The sequence below is a fragment of the Pholcus phalangioides genome, unplaced genomic scaffold, assembly GCF_987345545.1.
Source record: "Pholcus phalangioides strain wild (caught in Gottingen) unplaced genomic scaffold, Ppha-v1.0 ptg000011l_1, whole genome shotgun sequence".
In the NCBI taxonomy this organism is placed as follows: domain Eukaryota; kingdom Metazoa; phylum Arthropoda; class Arachnida; order Araneae; family Pholcidae; genus Pholcus; species Pholcus phalangioides.
In genome coordinates this window covers 459,965-479,527 of record NW_028301604.1, presented here as the reverse complement: position 1 = coordinate 479,527, position 19,563 = coordinate 459,965, and the positions used below count along the sequence as shown (strand labels likewise).

The 19,563-nt window shown below is 33.1% G+C and overlaps 1 protein-coding gene across 2 annotated transcripts in view; it reads left to right on the top strand.

The window, feature by feature from the left end:
- Bili (FERM domain-containing protein 8 Bili) overlaps positions 1 to 17,798 on the top strand; it is a 41,923-nt gene extending 24,125 nt beyond the window's left edge. Inside the window, exons 9-14 of one of the 2 annotated variants that reach the window (XR_016193513.1) lie at positions 2,961 to 3,090; positions 7,105 to 7,263; positions 11,337 to 11,448; positions 12,008 to 12,097; positions 13,599 to 13,724; positions 17,612 to 17,794. Coding sequence is in view for 1 of the 2 variants with exons in the window: in XM_089238705.1 (XP_089094831.1) it covers positions 2,961 to 3,090; positions 7,105 to 7,263; positions 11,337 to 11,448; positions 12,008 to 12,097; positions 17,612 to 17,655 (535 nt within the window). In the remaining variant the exon portion in view is untranslated. Of the gene's footprint in view, positions 1 to 2,960; positions 3,091 to 7,104; positions 7,264 to 11,336; positions 11,449 to 12,007; positions 12,098 to 13,598; positions 13,725 to 17,611 lie in introns of both variants that reach the window. The other variant, XM_089238705.1, reaches the window with a different exon arrangement.
- The last annotated feature ends 1,765 nt before the right edge of the window (positions 17,799 to 19,563 follow it).

Genomic DNA, 19,563 nt, shown 5'->3' with positions numbered 1-19,563 from the left:
ATTTGGATTAGGTGAATCCACTATAAAAGGCATACAAAAACGTTTTGTATGTGTAAAATAATTACATATGTAAATAAAATATTTAAAAATGTTCGCATGTGTATTTTGTAAATCAGATTCCAGAAGGTTTGGCGAGATTCCAAGTATCTGCCAAGCAGGGCCGCAACTAGGGGGGTGCAGGCGGGTCCCCGGGCGCTGTACTAGAGGAGCCACAAATTTCACTCTTTAATCTCTCCTTCAATATTATGAGGGGGCACTAAAATGCATTTTGTTGCCCCGGCTGACCAAGCATCTAGTTGCGGCCCTGCTGCCAAGCCTCGTGTCTTGATTTCGTTTAAAAAAGCAATTCCTAGTTATGTCGTAAGGTTTTGAGTTATTTTCTACGTGAGACTTTTTTTATGCGGTCCCTATCCACCGCATAAAAACAGGTTTGAGTGTATACACATGATAAAATATACAATACCCATAAAGAATATTATGGTTGTCTTATTCCATACGACAACCATTCATTCTCGATTTACCCCAACATACTTATTGTATTTCTTTGAGTCAATACGTATTCAATAGAGACAAATTTACTTTGTCTCTATTGTATAACTTTGTAATTATTTGTATACAGGGTGTATAAAAATATATTTCTGAAGTATAGGGTGATTATAATTAAAGTTTCACTCGAATACAACCAAAGTTTCAGGATATCTTAATGAAACCATGAGAGAGAGAGAGATTTATGTGATAAAAAATAGTTCGATTTTTGACCATCAGGTGAAAAAGTGGCACTTTTTTACTTAATTTCCCTTTTTTCCATGGTTCCATATAGCATATATACCAAGTTTCAATGAAATACATCCACCAGAACGGGCACTACATAGGTCTGAGTACTTTCAGTATACTGACATTGCTCAGACCTAAGCAGTGCTTGTTAGTATATTGACACTACTCAGACCTATGAAGTGCCCATTCTGATGGAGGTATTCCATCAAAACTTGTTATATACACTATATGGACCATGGGTAAAAAAACGAAAATTAAGTAAAAAAGTGCTACTCATTCACCTGGTGGTCAAAAATTGAACTTCTTTTTTTATTGCATAAATCTCCAATGGTCTCATTGAGATATCCTGAAAATTTGGCTGTATTCAGACGAGATGAGTTTTTGAGAAAAACTACTCTGAGTAGACGGGAACTTTAATTATAATCACCCTGTACGTACAAAAGGATGGGCATAAGTTTAAACAGTGAAGCTCTCTTGATACACCAGGAGCACTAAAACTGATTTAATAAATGTATTTAAGAGGAATGTTGAATGTAATTAGTTGTAGGAATGTAATTAAAGTTAATATGTGAGAATATTCCAGAACTTTCAAGATTATTTTTTAAACTTTTTTATCATAACTTACTCTATTTAGTGCAAATCTAGATGGAAATATGCTGGTGTTCAATTAAGCAAAAGTTATAAACTTCAGCACAACAATTATTCCAAGAGCGAATGGGAACAAAACTAAATTGTTAAATAAAAATTATATATATTTTGTTACATACAAACTCATTTTGAGAAATTCTTATGATATAATAAATTTCTAAATGCATTACTTAGACCAGTGGTACACACATTTCTAGGGGTGATGGACTATTTTACCCTTACAGCGGAAATCCTGAGATATCTTGTCAAACTTGATCTGCTTTATTTCAGTCACCCCGAAATATCTGAGGTTCTTAACATGCTTTTATTTCCAATGTGGCAGTTATACAGGGCGTCTACCATCACGGGAAAGTCACGAAGTCCCGGAAAAGTCACAGAAGGAGAAAAAAGTCACGGAAGTCCCGAAAAAAACACAAAATTTGAGTGAAGGTCACAGAAAGGAGCATAGGATGGACAACGCAGTAAAACCATCTGGTCCACCTTGACTTACTTATATCGGACCTTGTAATTTACACATTTTGCTTTTGGAAGTGGTATCAAAAGAGCATCATTCTTAAAAAACTTGCATATCTTCATAATTTACCATGTGTATTGTCGAAGAGAGTTGACAGACTGGACTGTGGAAGACTCCCAAAAATGAATATAATATTTTGAGGAGAGCTGAAAAGAATTATCTGTGGTTGCTAAGACCCTATTTTGGCCAAAAAAAATTTTTTTTTGTAACCAAGTAATTTCTGTCATTTTGCTTTGGCTTGAGTCACTCTTACAGGATACTGAAATAGTGTGCTATAAAAAATTAATTTTAAAATTAAAAATAATAATTCTAGGGATTTTTTTTATTATGCCATGATTATATTGTCTAAGTCTAGGGGGTCTAAGTCTATACCCTCCCCAATCCTACTTTTTCTAATTTTTTGAGTGGGAGCCCTGCGAATGAGAAAAGGTCACAGAAAAGTCACCAAAAAATCACAGAATTTGGCTTTTGGTATTTGGTAGACACCCTGTTTGCGGATCAGGAAAATTTAAAAAAACCACTTAAAGGGTTAAGGGTTTGCAAAAAATAGTCATTAAAGGGGATTTGTAAAATGATAAAAATTGTGAAACATTAGTTATGGCATAATATATTAGTGGGTATGCAAGCCACTTATACATTTCTGAGAAAAACACAAGTTTACCTACATATTTCTATGGTTACTAAAGTTTCCTATGTATTTCAAGGGTTTAGCAATGCAAACTTCCTATGCGTTCACACACACACATTTGTAGGGTATCCAAACTGCCTAAGCATTTTTAGGGGATAAAGAGATCAACTTGCAGCACAAGTTAATAATTTTACTTCTGAAGAATCACACAACAGCAGCAGAACAAGCATTGAGAAGAAATAAAAAAATACCATAGTCTCAAACAGTGTGGTTAGTTGTAGCTATTCATCAAGACTTTATTTTCTCTGCTTGATGATTGAAAGTATGGTTCATGATTTTTCCCGAGACTAATATAATAATAATCCTAAAATTTTATTTTAATATTTCTTGATTTAGATGCGCTTTCTTTCCAAGCCAGGTTGAAAAACCTGTGAAAGGTATAGCCACATTCCTTGATCATCATGATCAAAAAGTCTTTGTTGGTATCAATCGTGAAGGCATTCATATTATTGATTCAGGAAACAATGTGAGTTTATAAGGCTTTTTTTAATGAAACATATATTAAGCAGCCATATTTCTTTTATATTTCTACTGATTGACTGACTTCTCTAGGTTCCTACTGAATCACACTGACATCCCTTAATTGTACCAAAATGTAGAAAAATAGAGAGCTTTGAGTTCAACATAATGTTGTGTAATAGTTGTAAGTGGAATTATATAAGCAATTAATTGTAATAACCAATATGTTTGTATGTGAAAAACTCAATTATTTTTTGTTTTCTTTGAGTCTTTTGTTTTTTTTTACAGATATAGCAAAAACAAAGTATTGGTAATCAATTAAAATTAGTTTATTTGGCTTTTTGTGTTTTTCAGAATATGAAAATGCTTCTTTTTTAACTGTCTAGATTCTCATGTATCACACATTACACAAAATATCAAGTTTTTATTTTCATCTTGAGCCTTAGGAAGCTAAATCATCTGTGGGACAAAAAGTATAATATATCTTTCAAATTATATATCTGAATTAATTAAAAATAAAGGAAATACAAATTAAAAATTTATTACACAAAAAGAGTCTAGGGGGAAAAAATAGTTTTGAATCAAAATGAGAGTTTGTATTGCATCAGGTAAATAAAGTTTCTGAATGTTGATCTATAACACATTATAGATTTTTGATATTACACAAAATTATTCTTCAGGCTGCCATACTCTTAATATTTTATCTGTGTTTTGCCATGTTGTAAAGGCAGGATTTGTTTTCCAGTCAGGTCTAAAGTGGTTGTGAAACTGTGAAGCGCTCTTTCTTGAGGAAGTATCAATGTTTCTTGGGGGATGTGCGAGAACTTCCAAATTTTTTAAAACTATTTATTAATAAGCTTTTTTTAAAGCAGATTAAAGAGAGGTTTTTAAGCAAATTAACTTTTAAATCTCTCCAATCATGTATAAGTTATTGACACAATATTGTGAGGCTTGATGAAAATTAAATTACCATTTACATTATCAATGATTCCTCAATAAATATATTTTAAATTATTTTTCCCTTAAATAAAAATAAATATATATGCACACAAACACACAATGAGGCTACTAATAAAAATAAATATATATGCACACAAACACACAATGAGGCTACTATTACATACACCTCATAAATATTTCTCACTGAATTATTTCATGTTAGAAAGTTTTGTGTATGAATTATTTTGTGTGGCCCTAATGTATTTATGATGTCAGAGCTATGTATGTTGAAGTGCTGCCACCTGTATTTCTTATTGGAAGTTAAAGTGGCAGATACCTGAATTTTGCTGTTATGTAAATATTGTGTTGAAGGTCTGCCTGTTCTCTGTGGAGAGACTTTTTTAAATGGGGGACCAACTCACAGCATTCGTTTCACTAGAATGGGAAAACAACATCAGAGCCGAACATCACTGTGTGGTCATAGGGGTTTGAACCTGATTATCCTAATTTAAGTCTGTGATGCTGCCCACATAACTGCACAGTGGCTGTGTGGTATATATTTACACATCGTTGGGTGAATATTACAGCTAGTTAACTTGAGAATTGAACTTTTAGGTACGTAACACGAGGCTACTTTGCACTATTTTAAAGAGTTGTAAGAAAAACTCATAGAAGGCATAGTAAATTTGTGAAATGACATTTAAAAATGACGTTGATATATTCTAAGATACTGTGAATACAGTTCTGTTAACATAAAAACCCATCACATTATTATTTTTTTTAATTTGATGAATTTATTAAAATTGGTGCAAAGTATACTGTGTTAATTTACACCACCTGATATAATGATTATATCTAAGTAAGGCAGTGTCTCAAGCCACCTCAGCCCCACTTAAAATTTATTGTGTTATCATATACTACTATGGGAAACCTTAAGGAAATTGAATTTTTTATGGCTTAAATGAAAAAAATGATCAAAATTCATAAAATTGCAAATTATTTTATTCAACATTCTAAAAAAAATAATGAATATGGAAAAATTAAGTATTATTTTGTTTAAAAAAAAAAACAAGGGACATACAAGTACAATTATTAATACCAAAGTGTGCGAAAATGTAAATGACTATAAAAAATATATTTACATATATTCATCACCATCATCCAATCCTGGAACTGAGAAAAATATCACTTTTGTTCAAAGTTTTTTTTTTGGGGTCCATAACTCTAATTATTTTTTCCTATTTATAGAAAAAGTTCATCTTTGTTCACAGGTGACTTCCAATTATTCGAAGGTTTATTGGATATCATTCACAGCATCCTTCAAATATTCAATACAGGCTTGCACTGTTTCTTCATCTACTGCAGTTCTGCAGCATTCAATATTTGATGCGAAACCTTTTCAAAAAATGATTTCCTTCAGTCTTTCTCAGTAACATTGTATAAAAACTGTTTCACTTTCATACCTATTTTGTTCAAGTAACAGGCTATGATATAATTAAGATCTTGCAGAGTCAGCAGAAAATTGTAGAGTCACTCGTGGTTTCAATGTAGGAAAGAAAGGGTTCTGCTTCTCTTGAGAACACTGGCTCTCTTAGCATGTGCCTGTTTTAGTCTATGGTTTGCTGTTCTCTTAGGCATGACCAAATGTTCTGCAACTTTGCAATGATTAGATGTTGTATTTCTTATTGATCCAAAGCATTCTTCCAGCTTTTCAATGGAGTAGCCTCTGTATCGACCAGCTCCTAGCTACCACTGGAAACTTCGTATCATCCTATCATTCATTCATCTGTTATATTCTGCAATATTCATTTGAACTTAATAAGATTGATACTAAGCTACATTAAGCATAAAACAAAATTTAACCCTTTAATTGGCAAGCATTGAAATATCCAGAGGCGAAAAATTTTGAGGTGTTATATTAAGCAAATGAAGAGAGAGGTACCCTGAATGCTATTATATTACATGACAAAAAAATTTTATCGTCAATATTTAAAAAAATACAAGATGCTGCACTTCAGGAAACACATTGTATTTAATTGATTTACATAGATTTGAATAGTATAAAAATGTCATTTATTGTTTGCCAACTTACTTTTGTATCATTGTTGAAGAATGCACAGCAATATGTCTTTTCCACACATGGTATTTCTCTCCAAAATGCAAGGGTCAAAAATTGTTGTTGCTTGGCTTGTCAAGAAATAGGAGACATACCTTTGAGTCATTCTGCTGATAATTATAGAAACATGAGCAGCTCACAAGTAAAAATGGAATGTTTAGAGTTGCTTTTAGAAGCACATCAGTGCCGAAATGAGTTCAATATACAATGCTTTTATTTGAAAAATATAAGAAAACTATGTTGCTTTCAGAGCAACACAACCAAATAAAAAGCGAAAAAGTATGGAGAGGTTGCTTTGCACTACTTTTTAGATGGTGCAAAGTTACCCCTGTTTTGCTCAGAAAATAACCACCAAATAAATCACTATCGATCATTACAATGATTAATATTCAGTTAATTAAGATTTTATATGTGTAATTTGAACAATAATTAGTTTTTACACTTAGATAAGCAGCATCTACCTACTAATTAAGTTGTTTTTTGACTGTAAAATACAACTTTTTCTTGACGAATATTTTGGCTAAAATTGCACAGATATATTTAGGAAATAATATCCAAAATGGCTGATGCATCAACAATTCAGATTCATAAGTTGACTGTTATGTCTCCTGTTGGGCAGAATAGAAACTGTTTGGAAATATTCACATTAGAATAGCCGCTGTGTAACATTGAATCTTTTTTTGGAATTGGTGCAAAGGGGACCTTGATTATGGTAAGTATAAAAAAAATGAATCAGTTTTGCTTGTTTTACAATTAGGCAATCCATAACACAAGTTAGAGCTGAGTTATATTTGTTTGTTTCAGTAGTAGATGATGCTAAATATACATGTTGTTTAGCACTTAAATACATTTTTCTGAAAACATATTAAATGGAGTTATCTAGTTGTAGTATTTGCCCTGATGATATAGAAATTGTGTGTTACATATAATCTGTTCTCATGCTTTGTAATATTATGTGTGATGCAGGATCTGTTATTAAGTGTCAAATTCAAGCATCTTTCATGGGATTTCATTGCACCAAGTGAGCCAGATAATCCAGATTGCTTACCATGCATATTCATCCAGTTTGTTATACCTGGACAGATGAGTCATGATACTAAACTGCTACAAATATTTTCTCGCCAGGTTAGTATCTGCCTATTAAAATTTCATTACTTATTCAATTTAAATTAACCCTTAAATGCTCAAGTTTTTATTTTATGTTGATTATTCTATCAATTTGAGGGTTTTAAAAGCAAAACTTATAATTTTTATTATATCAAAATACATAAATTTTTAAGTGTTGTGCAGTATTTTTTGTTCCTACCATTTAAAAAAAATGAGAAAAATTACAAATTTTTACGTGTAATATCAGCAATATGAGCTTAAAAAATGCTTTATGTTTTTGAGGGTTAAAAAGTCGAAAATACTTTTGCTCATGAAATAGCAGAACAACTTTTAGAAGGATTGCTGCAGCCAGTACTCACCTCTCTTCCAAAATATCCAAATTATACAAATAGGAACATGTTTGACATTTTGACTTTATTAGTCTACATGTTCTTCAGGTAAGGAGTAAGATCATATTAACCCTTACAGCAGCAATCCAGAGATATGTCGTCAAACTTGATCTACTTCATTTTGATCACCCAAAAATATCCCGAGTTCTTAACTTTCACTTTCACTGCAGGTGATGCCACCATTGCATCACCATTGTCTTGTTCCATTTGGCAGTTTATGACATCACCGTCACGATCAATGCGCTTTGTTATGGAACTATGAAATGTGCTAATGGTAGGGATAGAGCCTTGATTTTACATTCCGCTGTGAGAGTGAGCTTTTGTTTCCAATGTGGCAGTTATAATGCAGATCGGGAAAATTTTAAAACCTGCTTAAAAGGGTTGAGCACCATTTAAATATGTTTCTGTTACGAGTCCTTTGAAGCTAGCAAGAAATTTCTGAACTTTTTCAATGAGTAAAAATGTCCCTGCTTCATCTAATGCTACAGATATTTTGATGAAAAATGCATTATTCAACCCTTAAAGTGCTCCCATTGTATATAGAGAATGGGCTTATAATAGGCTGCTGTAATTTCTTATTTGATGATTTTTGATGCTGCCAAATAAAGGGGGTATTTTTCTGTTGTGTGTACATATACATATTTGTGCAGTTTAAAGGGTTAGATGAAATGAAATAATTTGATGATTCTCAGAAAGAGATCTTCCTTTATTCCCACACATGCATACATTGAAACAGAGCATTACATGGTGTATGTATAAAAAGTGCATTTAGATTTCAGGCTCTTGTGAATCTGGTGTTTTTTTTATATTTTACTTACAACAATGCCTTATTTTAATTAGTTTTTCTTCATATCAAATTTTTCTCATTTGAATAAGCCTGATTAACCCATTAGTTCCCGGACGTAGATGTAATAATGCAAGTGCTACTATTTTTCGTATCTAAGTTATTTTATCATAGGAAAACATGAATATGTTATTTTTGAAAGGATTGGATAGATAAGAAAATGATAACAAAATATTGCTTTCACACAACTTTGGGAACACCACAGCAAAAACATATTTACTTTCCTCTACATTTTTGCTATGGAGAAGTGAAACAATTTACAAAATATTGACATATTTTGACTCAAAAGAAACAAACCATATGGTTACATCATCAAAAGAAATATTTTGAAAGCTTAATTTTCATGAAATTCGGAAAAACAATCTATATGAAGGGCAACATTACATTTTTCACAGTAATATATTGTCCAAGACTTGCAGAGACAACATCATCATCTATCATGACTACCACCTTTCCATATTTTGTGATTTCTTCTATCAAATCTCACTGCATAAGGTAAACTGTTGTTCGATGTTCTAACTTTTCTCACTTTAGGAGTAACTGTAGTTGATGTTTTGTCGTCATCTGTGATAAGATGACTTCATAAATGTTCGAGCTACTTCCAACTTGAAATCTATCTGATGTATTTTGGATCTGTTTACCAATCTGTGAAATTTCCATGCATTTACAATCACGCTGTCTATTCCTGTGATGAAAAGTGTCCACCACCATTTTTTTCCTCTAATTTGTACCCGGTAATTGGCAACTGTATTGTTAATACAAGATTCATCGAAAGACTGGTTATTTGTGGAGATGATACATCTGATTCATCATGATACTCATTTACTCATGATACATACTATGATTCATCTCCACAAATAACCAGTCTTTCGATGAATCTTGTATTGACAAGTGGAGAGGACGTTTCTATATGCAAACTGTATTGTTGTGTAAGTCCATGCCTCCCATTCAGTGTTATCCGAAATTATAATTTTGAAGAGTAATTTCACTCCTCTCCAAAATTGTGAGGGGTATTTTTGTTTATTATTAGTATTTGAGGTTATTAAATAGAGGGGTATTGTTTTTAATAGTGAGAAATTACTGTACTAAAAAGTACATAAAATTTGAAGGAGTATTTTCATTGCTCAACAAAATTTGGAGGAGTGAAATTGAGTTTTGATGCATGAATCACGCATCTGGATGCGTATTAGGGAACACTGTTCCTATTCCTTTGTTGTATTCGTCAATAATGGTTGAGGTACCATGTCATTCTTTTTGTCTTTGCGATTGTATTGCTTCACTATAAGACCAGTCGTGGCCCAGGCTCTGTCCCATGAGGGATATAAGCACTTTACCCTGAGGGGTTGGACTACACTGAACGTATCACTTCACTGCTCCCACAAGTTCCAGACCACAATAGTTTGACATCATGGTTACTATAAAATTTTCATGCTGTATTCTGACTCAAAAGAAACAAAACCTATGGTTACATCATCAAAAGAAATTTGGAAAAAAAATCTAAGAAGTGGAACATTACCTTTTTCAGACTAATATATTGTCTGAGACTTGCAGAGACGACATCTTTTATCATGACCACTATTTTTCGTATTTTGTGATTTTTTTCCATCAAATCTCACAGCATCAGGTAAACTGTTGTTTGATCGAACAACAGAAATTGATTGTTTTTGTCCCAAGCACAATCGAAAGTGCCTTTGGTTTCTCTTGCCAGCTCTTTTGTAAATAAGTGTTTTTGCAGTAAGTGTTAGATTTTTACCTCCTCATCATTAATATTTTTTTCATCAGTAAAAGAATCCACATCTAGAGGAATTGTGACATCAATGTCTTCCCTTCTTTTTATTTCTGCTTCATCCAATTCCTCCAAAAGAGCTAATATTAAGATTGTAACACAACGCCTACGATTAGACATTATCTAACAAATGTATCTTCACAAGAGGAACCTGTACTTCTTTGCTATTTCAATGAGAACTGACCACCATAGCAGGATACAACAGAGTGAACCAGTCATATTACATAGCACCTGAGTGGCACAGTAGTAAGATGCTCATCTTCCACTATGAAGGTTACCATCAAGGTCCATGGGTTCAAACCCGGGCATAGAATGTTAGAAGCAAGTTCTTTACCTACCGAGCCTGGGGTGACCACCAATGGATGGAGCCTTCATTTCCCACCCTACTCCACTAGTTGGAAATTGCCATATGGTGATATATGACTAGAGTTGGTGTGCGGTAAAGTAAGTCATTACATAGAAACATGTCGCTGCTTGTTATAATGTGCAGTGTGCTGAGAGTTGTAGGAGGTGTTCCCAAAGTTGCACTCGTGCAACATTATATACAGAGATAAAGAAGAAGTACAAAAATAAGCAACAAAATAATTGTTTTGTGTTTATTTAGTCAATGAGACACTCACTCTTCAATTAAATAGTAATTATATAGAAAAAAGAAAATTTTTATGATTTTTTTTTCAGTTGATGAAAATTGAGCTATAAAACTGAGGTTCCACCATTGTTTTGAATAATCAAATAATTAACAAAATATTGATATAAATTGCAAAAAAAAAAAAATTCACACACAAGACTAAATATTTACAAAAAATTGGCAACACTCAGTGTCAACAAAATTTAAGGTGTCAAAAAATTGTTATATCTATGCATTTTTGGGACTTGATAGGTTGATGTATAATTTTTTTTTTGTTTAATAATGCATAGATAGTGAATTTGTGAAAAAATAATCTGGGGTTGAAAGATAAGCTATTGTGGGGTTTTAGAAGACATATATTGCAAATTCTCTAGCTCACTATTGATATACAACTTCTATAAATTAGAAGTATTTTTGTTTTATTAATTTTTTTTTTTTTTCCAGGCAAGCATGATGGATAGAATAATTTCAAAATTTGTAGATGAACTGAAACAGAGAATCTCTTGGAATGAGGATCAAGTTGATAGTTATATTCCTGCATCTCATGATGATGGTGGTATGATATACTCACCAATTATGGAAGTGTTTCCCTCAAAGTTTTGTTAAGAAAAGATATTTAAATTTTTTGAGGATGAATATTGATTCTTTATCTGTATGAAGTTTTTTAATGGTTAATGATTATATAGGTTTTCTTCATATCCAAAATGTTTTACAAAATGATTTTACAACTGTTTCCTTTGATGCATATTAATAGCCATTAGAAACAATAACAATATACAATGGTACCTTGACTGCAAACAAAAGCTCTGGTGTTTTATTCAAGTTGACAGCATTGTTATACATTTTTGTGAAGACCACATGTATCCAGTTGTTTTTAGGTGGAGCATAATTCTTACTGACAATGTTATGTCACATTAGAAAAAAATTCTAATGTGATAGCAAGTAATAGAGCTGACTAAATAGATTTTTAATGAAGAGAAGTCCTAGAGAGGAAAGAATTTTATGCTTCTATCATCATTTCAGTAAAGGTTAACATTTGTTGAATGTAAATCTTAAGTTATTTTTGTGCTTATGAAAATGTTTTTACTTTATTATACTAAAGTTTTAATTTTCAGTTATTCCTGTCACTACAAGACGTCTTTCATCTACATCTTCTGTAGAAGAGAGAATGAAGCGTTTGTCATTCACAACATTCAATGAATCAGGTTAGAATTTTTGTGATATTTATTGAATTTTTTTTATTTTAACTTTTAAATAGTGTTCTCTAAGGATACTTATATAGTAAAGCTTCAGAGTATGAGTAACTAAATTCACCAGTGTTTTGCAAGATCAGCAAAAGTTTTTGGCATAGAATATGTCTTACTTTTTGAAACCAGTATACAATGCTGAATTTGTGAGTGTCATGAAAAGCCTCGATCATGAAAAACCTAATCACTTGAAATCTACAAATGAAATGATATAGAAATGAAATATGTAGTGTTCCATGGAGCATTAAACAAATTATGTTATAGATGCTCATTGACCTTGTGCTAATGTTATCAGCTGATGCAACAGCACTGTTATTTTGAGGCACTAAATCAAGGTGCAAAGTGGCAAAAAAGTAGTGTAGCTCTGGACTCAGGTGTGATATAATGTTGTGTAAAGTGTCGTAAGATTTTTTCAGCGAGTTCTACAATTACAGTGATACCTCAGCTAACGATTGCTTGGTTTAGGTATTTCAGGCTAACAAAGATTTTTCAAATATTTTCCACCTCAGCTTATGAATACGGGTTTGGTTGATGAACATTTTAATTAATGTGGATGTACACACTAACATAAAACTGCTGTGTCATGTGCAACATCCTGATGCACTCCCAGTTCACTTAATTATTCAAAAATACAGATTTTTTCCTCTTGAATAATTATTTATTACATTTAATTTGCTTAAGTTGTATGCAACATTTAATCAATCAGTAAATTTCAACATTTTCAAACTCTATTTCAACAATCTAATAAACTTAATGTCACAGTTAAATATTCACGTGAATAAAATGTAACAAGTTAATACGTCACAGTCAATAATTAGATTCAATCTCACCAGAACGGTGATCAGCAAAAATCCTTATGACTAGAGACAATTCACCATATCCGTGTCGAAGAAAAATGAAAAGTTCATGCTGTTTTTAGCACCACTTTCCCATGACACTATAATTGCAACGAAGGGAGTAGGAAGTTCATTCAGATCTGCATCACCTTTCCACAGAAACCACACTATTCCAAAAGCAAGCCTAAGTATTTATCAAGGTAAATTTCACTAATCAGACCATCAGTTTCAAAGACGTCTGCTGGATTAAGACCACAGAGGATTATGGCATCAATTCAGTCATTGCTGTGGAGACGGCGAGATGAACACCAGAAAGAAACCACACTGTAGATTCAATTGTCTCCCCTTGCCTGTGTAATATCATGATAAGTATTGAAGTGCACGAGGCACTGTACTTTTACTTAGTCCATTACTGAAAAAGAAAACAGAAGAGTGAGAGCTATCACAGCACACAACCAGCATTTAAAGGGATATATTTTTGGCCACACAGGATTGCTGCGACCATTCATCACAGAGTGATAACAACACAGAAATTAGCATAATCTTTTGAAACACTTCGAGAAAACATAGCACTGATTTACGTACATACACAGTATTATATTATTTAATAATTTTATCAACAGAAATCTGGCAACTGTTAAAACAACAACATTGATGACTTGGCTACCAACATAGTTAAGCCTATTGTGAAATGAATTAAATCATGAAGTTATTGACTGCATGGTCTGCTGCCTACCACGGGCATGAAGGTAAACATTTACATTTTAACTATTCAAGCATTCAGTGTATAACACAATTGTAAACACTTCCAAACTATTATTGTGAATCATGATTCATGGGGTTCTCACCAAAGGGTCAATCCCACTCGACACATGAGCTAAATTTTCATGCCAATCAAAATGAGTCCAATGAGTCATATGAGCCAGATTAATTTATTTCCACAGAATTGCTTTCCAGATACATCTCTATTTTTCTTTTAAAAGATTTTGAGCCATTTCATGTAAAATAAATGATTAACCACTTTATGATCAAGGATGTAATATTGCATCCAAAGCTAGTGAAATAAATTAAAACAAGTTCTCTGTTTTCTTTCCTCTCTCCTCATCAGCGTAAAGCTTTGTTGCAACCCTAAGAAACAAAGTTGCTCTTTTTACCTCCATTAATTTCTATACTCCTATTAGTGATTTTTTCCCCACATGATGTATCCTTCTGCTGTATACATGTAAGAGCGAAATAGAATAAGCAGGGTGAGGGTAAAAAGAGAAATCTTCTGTGTACCTACTCTCTTATCTATCATACTGCTTTTCTTTCTTTTTTTTTCTTGCTTCTCTTTACTTTTTTTCCCTCTCCTTCTTTTATTTTTTCTAATGTGTGGTTAGGTTAGGACAAGGTTACCATATTTATCGCTGATCCGTCAAATAGAATCCACCGAATTTTTTGCCAAAACTTTGTAAGCAAAGGGGTTAATTTAAGGGAAAGTGTATTTAAAAAAGAGAAAATAAGCCCTAGACTTGAGTGGTTTCAGTGGATACGGTAAGGCCCTTAATACCAGACTGAACAGTCTGGATATTCTTTGAACTCGTCTTTTCCATCTGCATGTGTGTGAGAGAGAGAGAAATGAACTGACCGTATCACATAAAACACTACCTCACACTTTTTTTTCCAGGTGGCTTACGAATCCGACTGCATAGCGTACACTGTGTAAAATAAAAAGATGTTTGGTTTTTTATCTTCTTTTAAATTCTCTTCCATTCAATTGTGAAGCGGTTTATCACTCCCTTTGGTCAACATTTGCCTTTTTTTTCTTTCTTTTTTTGCTTTAGTGTTTTATGACAGTTACTTCAAAATTTTGGGCAGTTCCTAGAATGAGTTTAAAGATTTTCCATAGAAAATTTCATTTTAGCTAATGAACATGATCCCAGAACACATTATCTTTGTTAGCGGAGGTATCACTGTATATGACAAAGAAAAAGCGAATAGTCAACAAATGTTAAAATTGTGGTGCAGATAACACAGATGATCTATATTCTACTGTTAAATGTCACTACATGTGGCCAATAAATGGCTTCAAAGTTGCCAAGAATGCATTCAAGTTATAGAACGGCTTGAAAAAATTCCAAAAAGTCTAAAATCTCCAACTTTGAATGGGGACAGAGCATCATGAGGTGATTTCCACAGTACTGTAGCCCCTGCAGAGCACAGCTATTACCCAACGGTGTGGCTGGAGTTTGAAAATGATTGGGATCTCATGGTTGTGGATGCTGACCATCCCAACGGATAGAGAACAACTAGCTTGACAGGTGATAGAACTTGAAACAGGACTGCAGGCAAGCTAAATTATCCTTGGGAACCCAAAAAACATATTTCACTGAATAGAAAAAAAAATTGACAGGTTATATACACAAATCATCACTGGTCATCCTGACCTAGCAAAACATCTACACAACTGTGACATTACAGATTTGTCCATCTACCCTGTGGGCTGAGTGGAAGACAAAACTTATTCAAGATATACAGAAGACTGGATGTTGTGAAGATATTTATTATTTTAGATGTTAATTTTTTAAGGAAGGAAAAAACTCATCTCTGCCTCTACCGGGAGTCGAACCCGGGTCCCTCGATTGCCGGACGAGTGCTCTGACCACTAAGCTACAGAGGAGATAGAGATTTTCCTTTGCTAGAGCATATATGTGCCGAACGGAACCGTGCAATGGACGGTGAATCGATCAGCTAATAGCTCATGGACGACGAGCCACCAGATGGCTATATATATGGCATGAATGTCGCTCTCCACTTGTTAATACAAGATATACAGAAGACTGGATGTTGTGAAGATATTTATTATTTTAGATGTTAATTTTTTAAGGAAGGAAAAAACTCATCTCTGCCTCTACCGGGTCCCTCGATTCACCGTCCATTGCACGGTTCCGTTCGGCACATATACGCTCTAGAGAAGGAAAATCTCTATCTCCTCTGTAGCTTAGTGGTCAGAGCACTCGTCCGGCAATCGAGGGACCCAGGTTCGACTCCCGGTAGAGGCAGAGATGAGTTTTTTCCTTCCTTAAAAAATTAACATCTAAAATAATATCTTCACAACATCCAGTCTTCTGTATATCTTGTATTAACAAGTGGAGAGCCACATTCATGTCATAAAACTTATTCAATATTTCAATGTAATATTTCATGATAATAGATTTGGATATTCATTCTTTTGATGTTCCCAAGATGGGATCATCCCAAGTCCTGTAGCCTAATTTACATCCTTCTCAAATCACTGAGATTTGAGAAGGATGTAAATTAAGCTACAGGAAAAATTATTTCTGAGCTTTACTAAGATTTTAGGAAATGCTGTCAAATATTTCCAGTTATTAAATTTAACATAACACTCAGAGAAGTATGGATTAGACATTTTATTGCAACAGAAAATGTCACACGGTACATATTCTACACTCTTAATAATGATTAAAGATTAATAGCTCTATTGATTTTTTAACAAATTCAGACTTTATAAAAGATTATGTCCCACAAATACGAGTTGTGCAAAAACCAAAGCCTTTCAGATGAGGGATAGAACATTGTCTGTTAAACGTGGCATGATCACAGCTAAGCTGGCAGTTCACTTTCTCTCAATGCAGGCTCTCATCAAGTTCAGAGGTCTGGGCCTTGAGAATTTTTTGGGTGGCTCTTTTACTATTTTAAGACCAAATATATTATATGCATATGCAGATTAATGAAAACCTTCAAGGCCCCTATTTGACTTCAGCCCATTTGTTAAGTGCCACTGACTATGGAAGTGGTATTTATACCTTAAGCACATGTGAAATAAATGGTGTCACCCTCTTCTGGAAATAAATGAGCCTTCAATATAAAATAAATAAAGATACACTAGTATAAAATAAATTAACCTGCTCATTATCTCTGAAAAGAATCATGGCTGACGCGAGGGAGACAGTTGTAGAACAAATCATTTGAGTTACCATTATTTCTTATTGGGAAGTTTGCTTTGATATATGAGCATTTCAGATTATGAGTATATTCATGGAATGACTTATGCTTGTGAACCAAAGTACCGCTGTATTACTTAAATTTCAAATAAATACTTCATGTAATGAGAGGAATTTATAAAATGAATGTAGGTCACAAGAAGACGACAAGAAGTGTTTTTCAGGCTTTACTATTGGTATTATGTAACATTTCACTTTCCCCATTGGCTGTAAACCATTTCATACGTACAATGCATGCCTAGCATTTATAATACCACTTTGCACTGGTTTCAGTATTTCTCATTTAACTGGATTCTCTCTCAACCTGTTGACCCTCCTCTCAGTTAAGTAGGTTAAGAAAGGTTCTACCTTACCTCTAATCACTTATGTTTCATCATTACAATTAATTTGATGAATAAATTTTGATATTAGTTACTTTAGCTTTGTATTATGCTTAATGAAAAATAATATTTAATCACAGAAGCATGCATTACTTGTGTAGTTGGCAATAAGTTTCAATTAATTTATGCAGTTTTCAGTCTAATTATTTTTCTTTTGGTGATAGGTTTTTTATTTGTATGAGAGAACTTTCCAGAACATTTTAATTTTTTTGCAGTATAAAAATTGCTAATTTTTTCAATTTAATTTTACAGGTAAAAAGGTGAATTACTCAAAATCATGGCCATTTGGAAAATAATCATTCTACTATGCACCACCATTATACCATTTATTCATGCTATCATCTCGGTTATCTTGTGTTAGGAAATCGTGGGAAATTGTAATTTTTCAGTACATTGTTTTTACTTTAATAAGAAAAAAAATAAATGTTTTTTTGTAAACAAAAAAAAAGGAAGGTTTCATTTTATTCTCCTTATTTTGCATCACTCTGATCAAGACCTTTTTGCCCTTGCAGAACCCTTGAAATAATGTCCATGTTCTAAGAAACCTTTTCACGGTTGGGGCTTCCTAGAAGATTAACAAAATTAAGTATTTGCTATTTATTCTTACAGTATTTCTCATAGAACTTTCCTGGTGATGTTGTGGGTGCTTTTATGATGTTCCACCTAAGGTTTTATGGAATTTCAAGATTATGATTTACCAACCTTGTGATTATTTTTAATGAAAAAAATTGTAATATTTCAGTTATTCTCCTTCAAAGTAAGAAGCTGTTAAAGTGGCAGTTTTTTGTTTTATTAAAAAAAATATTTTGGTGTTGATGGAGGGAATACATTTCACTATAAATCTTGTGATATCATTTCATATCATATTTCTGACTGCTAGTATTTGAAGAGGACATTTGTTCCAAATGTCCGATTGATATTTTCCAGATATTCTATGTGCTTTTTGATATCATTGTACTACTGGAAGGAATATTGTTATCAGATGTCCTCATATATGAGGACATGTTTCCATTTTCAATATTCACATACATTTTTACAATCCCACACTTTTATCCTTATTGGAAATCCTTTTTGGAAATTTTAATATTTTTTTGGTATGGGGGGGAAAACTGGGGTGGGCTAACAAGGCTCCAGCCATGAGGCCTGGGATGATTTTCATCATTTTTTTGTTTTTTCACGCTATAAATTCACCATAAAGGGGCCCTGCTTCAGGATGTGGGGACATGGACAATGGAACAACATTGTCCATTGGTTTTTGTTGTTCTTTCTTAATTTCCTCCGATTTTTGAATTCTAATGTCTCAGTGAATATTGCTTAGACTTGATTAGACTTAGTTTATAGTTAAGAAAGCTAAAGTTTATAGTCAAGTTTGCCTCAGAAAAGATGGCAACTATTTTCTAATTAAGTTTTTGAGGGCAGGGTGTCTATAAAAAGTTTTTTTTTAAATTTTAATATGCAACTATGTATAACTATACAACCCCTTACAACATGAATGACATATCTGCGGAGTTCTACACATTATTTAGATAATTTTTCTAACTGGAAGTATATGGATCAACGGTTCTCCAGTAAAATGCGGCAAGGGGAATTAAGTAATCACCCTGTATAATTACTGCTGAAGCCCAAAATTACTCAGGCCAGTGTCTGAATTTCAGGCTTTGCCAGCCAGATTACCAAGTAGCTGGAGATCCCTGGCCAAAGTCAGATAACAAAAGACATGATTCAGGGTCGCCACCAATTTGGCGTATTTTTTTGTGATAATTATGTCCACGTTAGCTATGGTGACCCATAAAACCGCAGTCATGCTGGGGTAATCATTTTTCTTCAAATTTTTACAGAAAAAATTATTGATATATAAATATTTTTCTCGTTTTTTCCTTTCGTCACATGGAGCTAATCCAATACAGCTACTATACTGGGTGTCCTGTAAGTGCTAATGTGGCCTTTATTTCATCAACTGTCCGTCATAGGTGTATAGTTTCCATTTAAAAAAGGCATTAAAAAATTATGTTGTACCATTTTTGAAATTGAAAATACGGTGTCTAAAACAAAATAAAAAATCCAAATTTTTATACGGTCCCCCATCTTTCAACTCCCAATTAAAAAGTTGTTGCCCTGTCTCTCCTGAGACCAACAAAAAGAATTGCAATTTTCGCTGAGATATTCGAATTAAAAAATCGAGGAAAAGTTGGGAAAGTACAGCA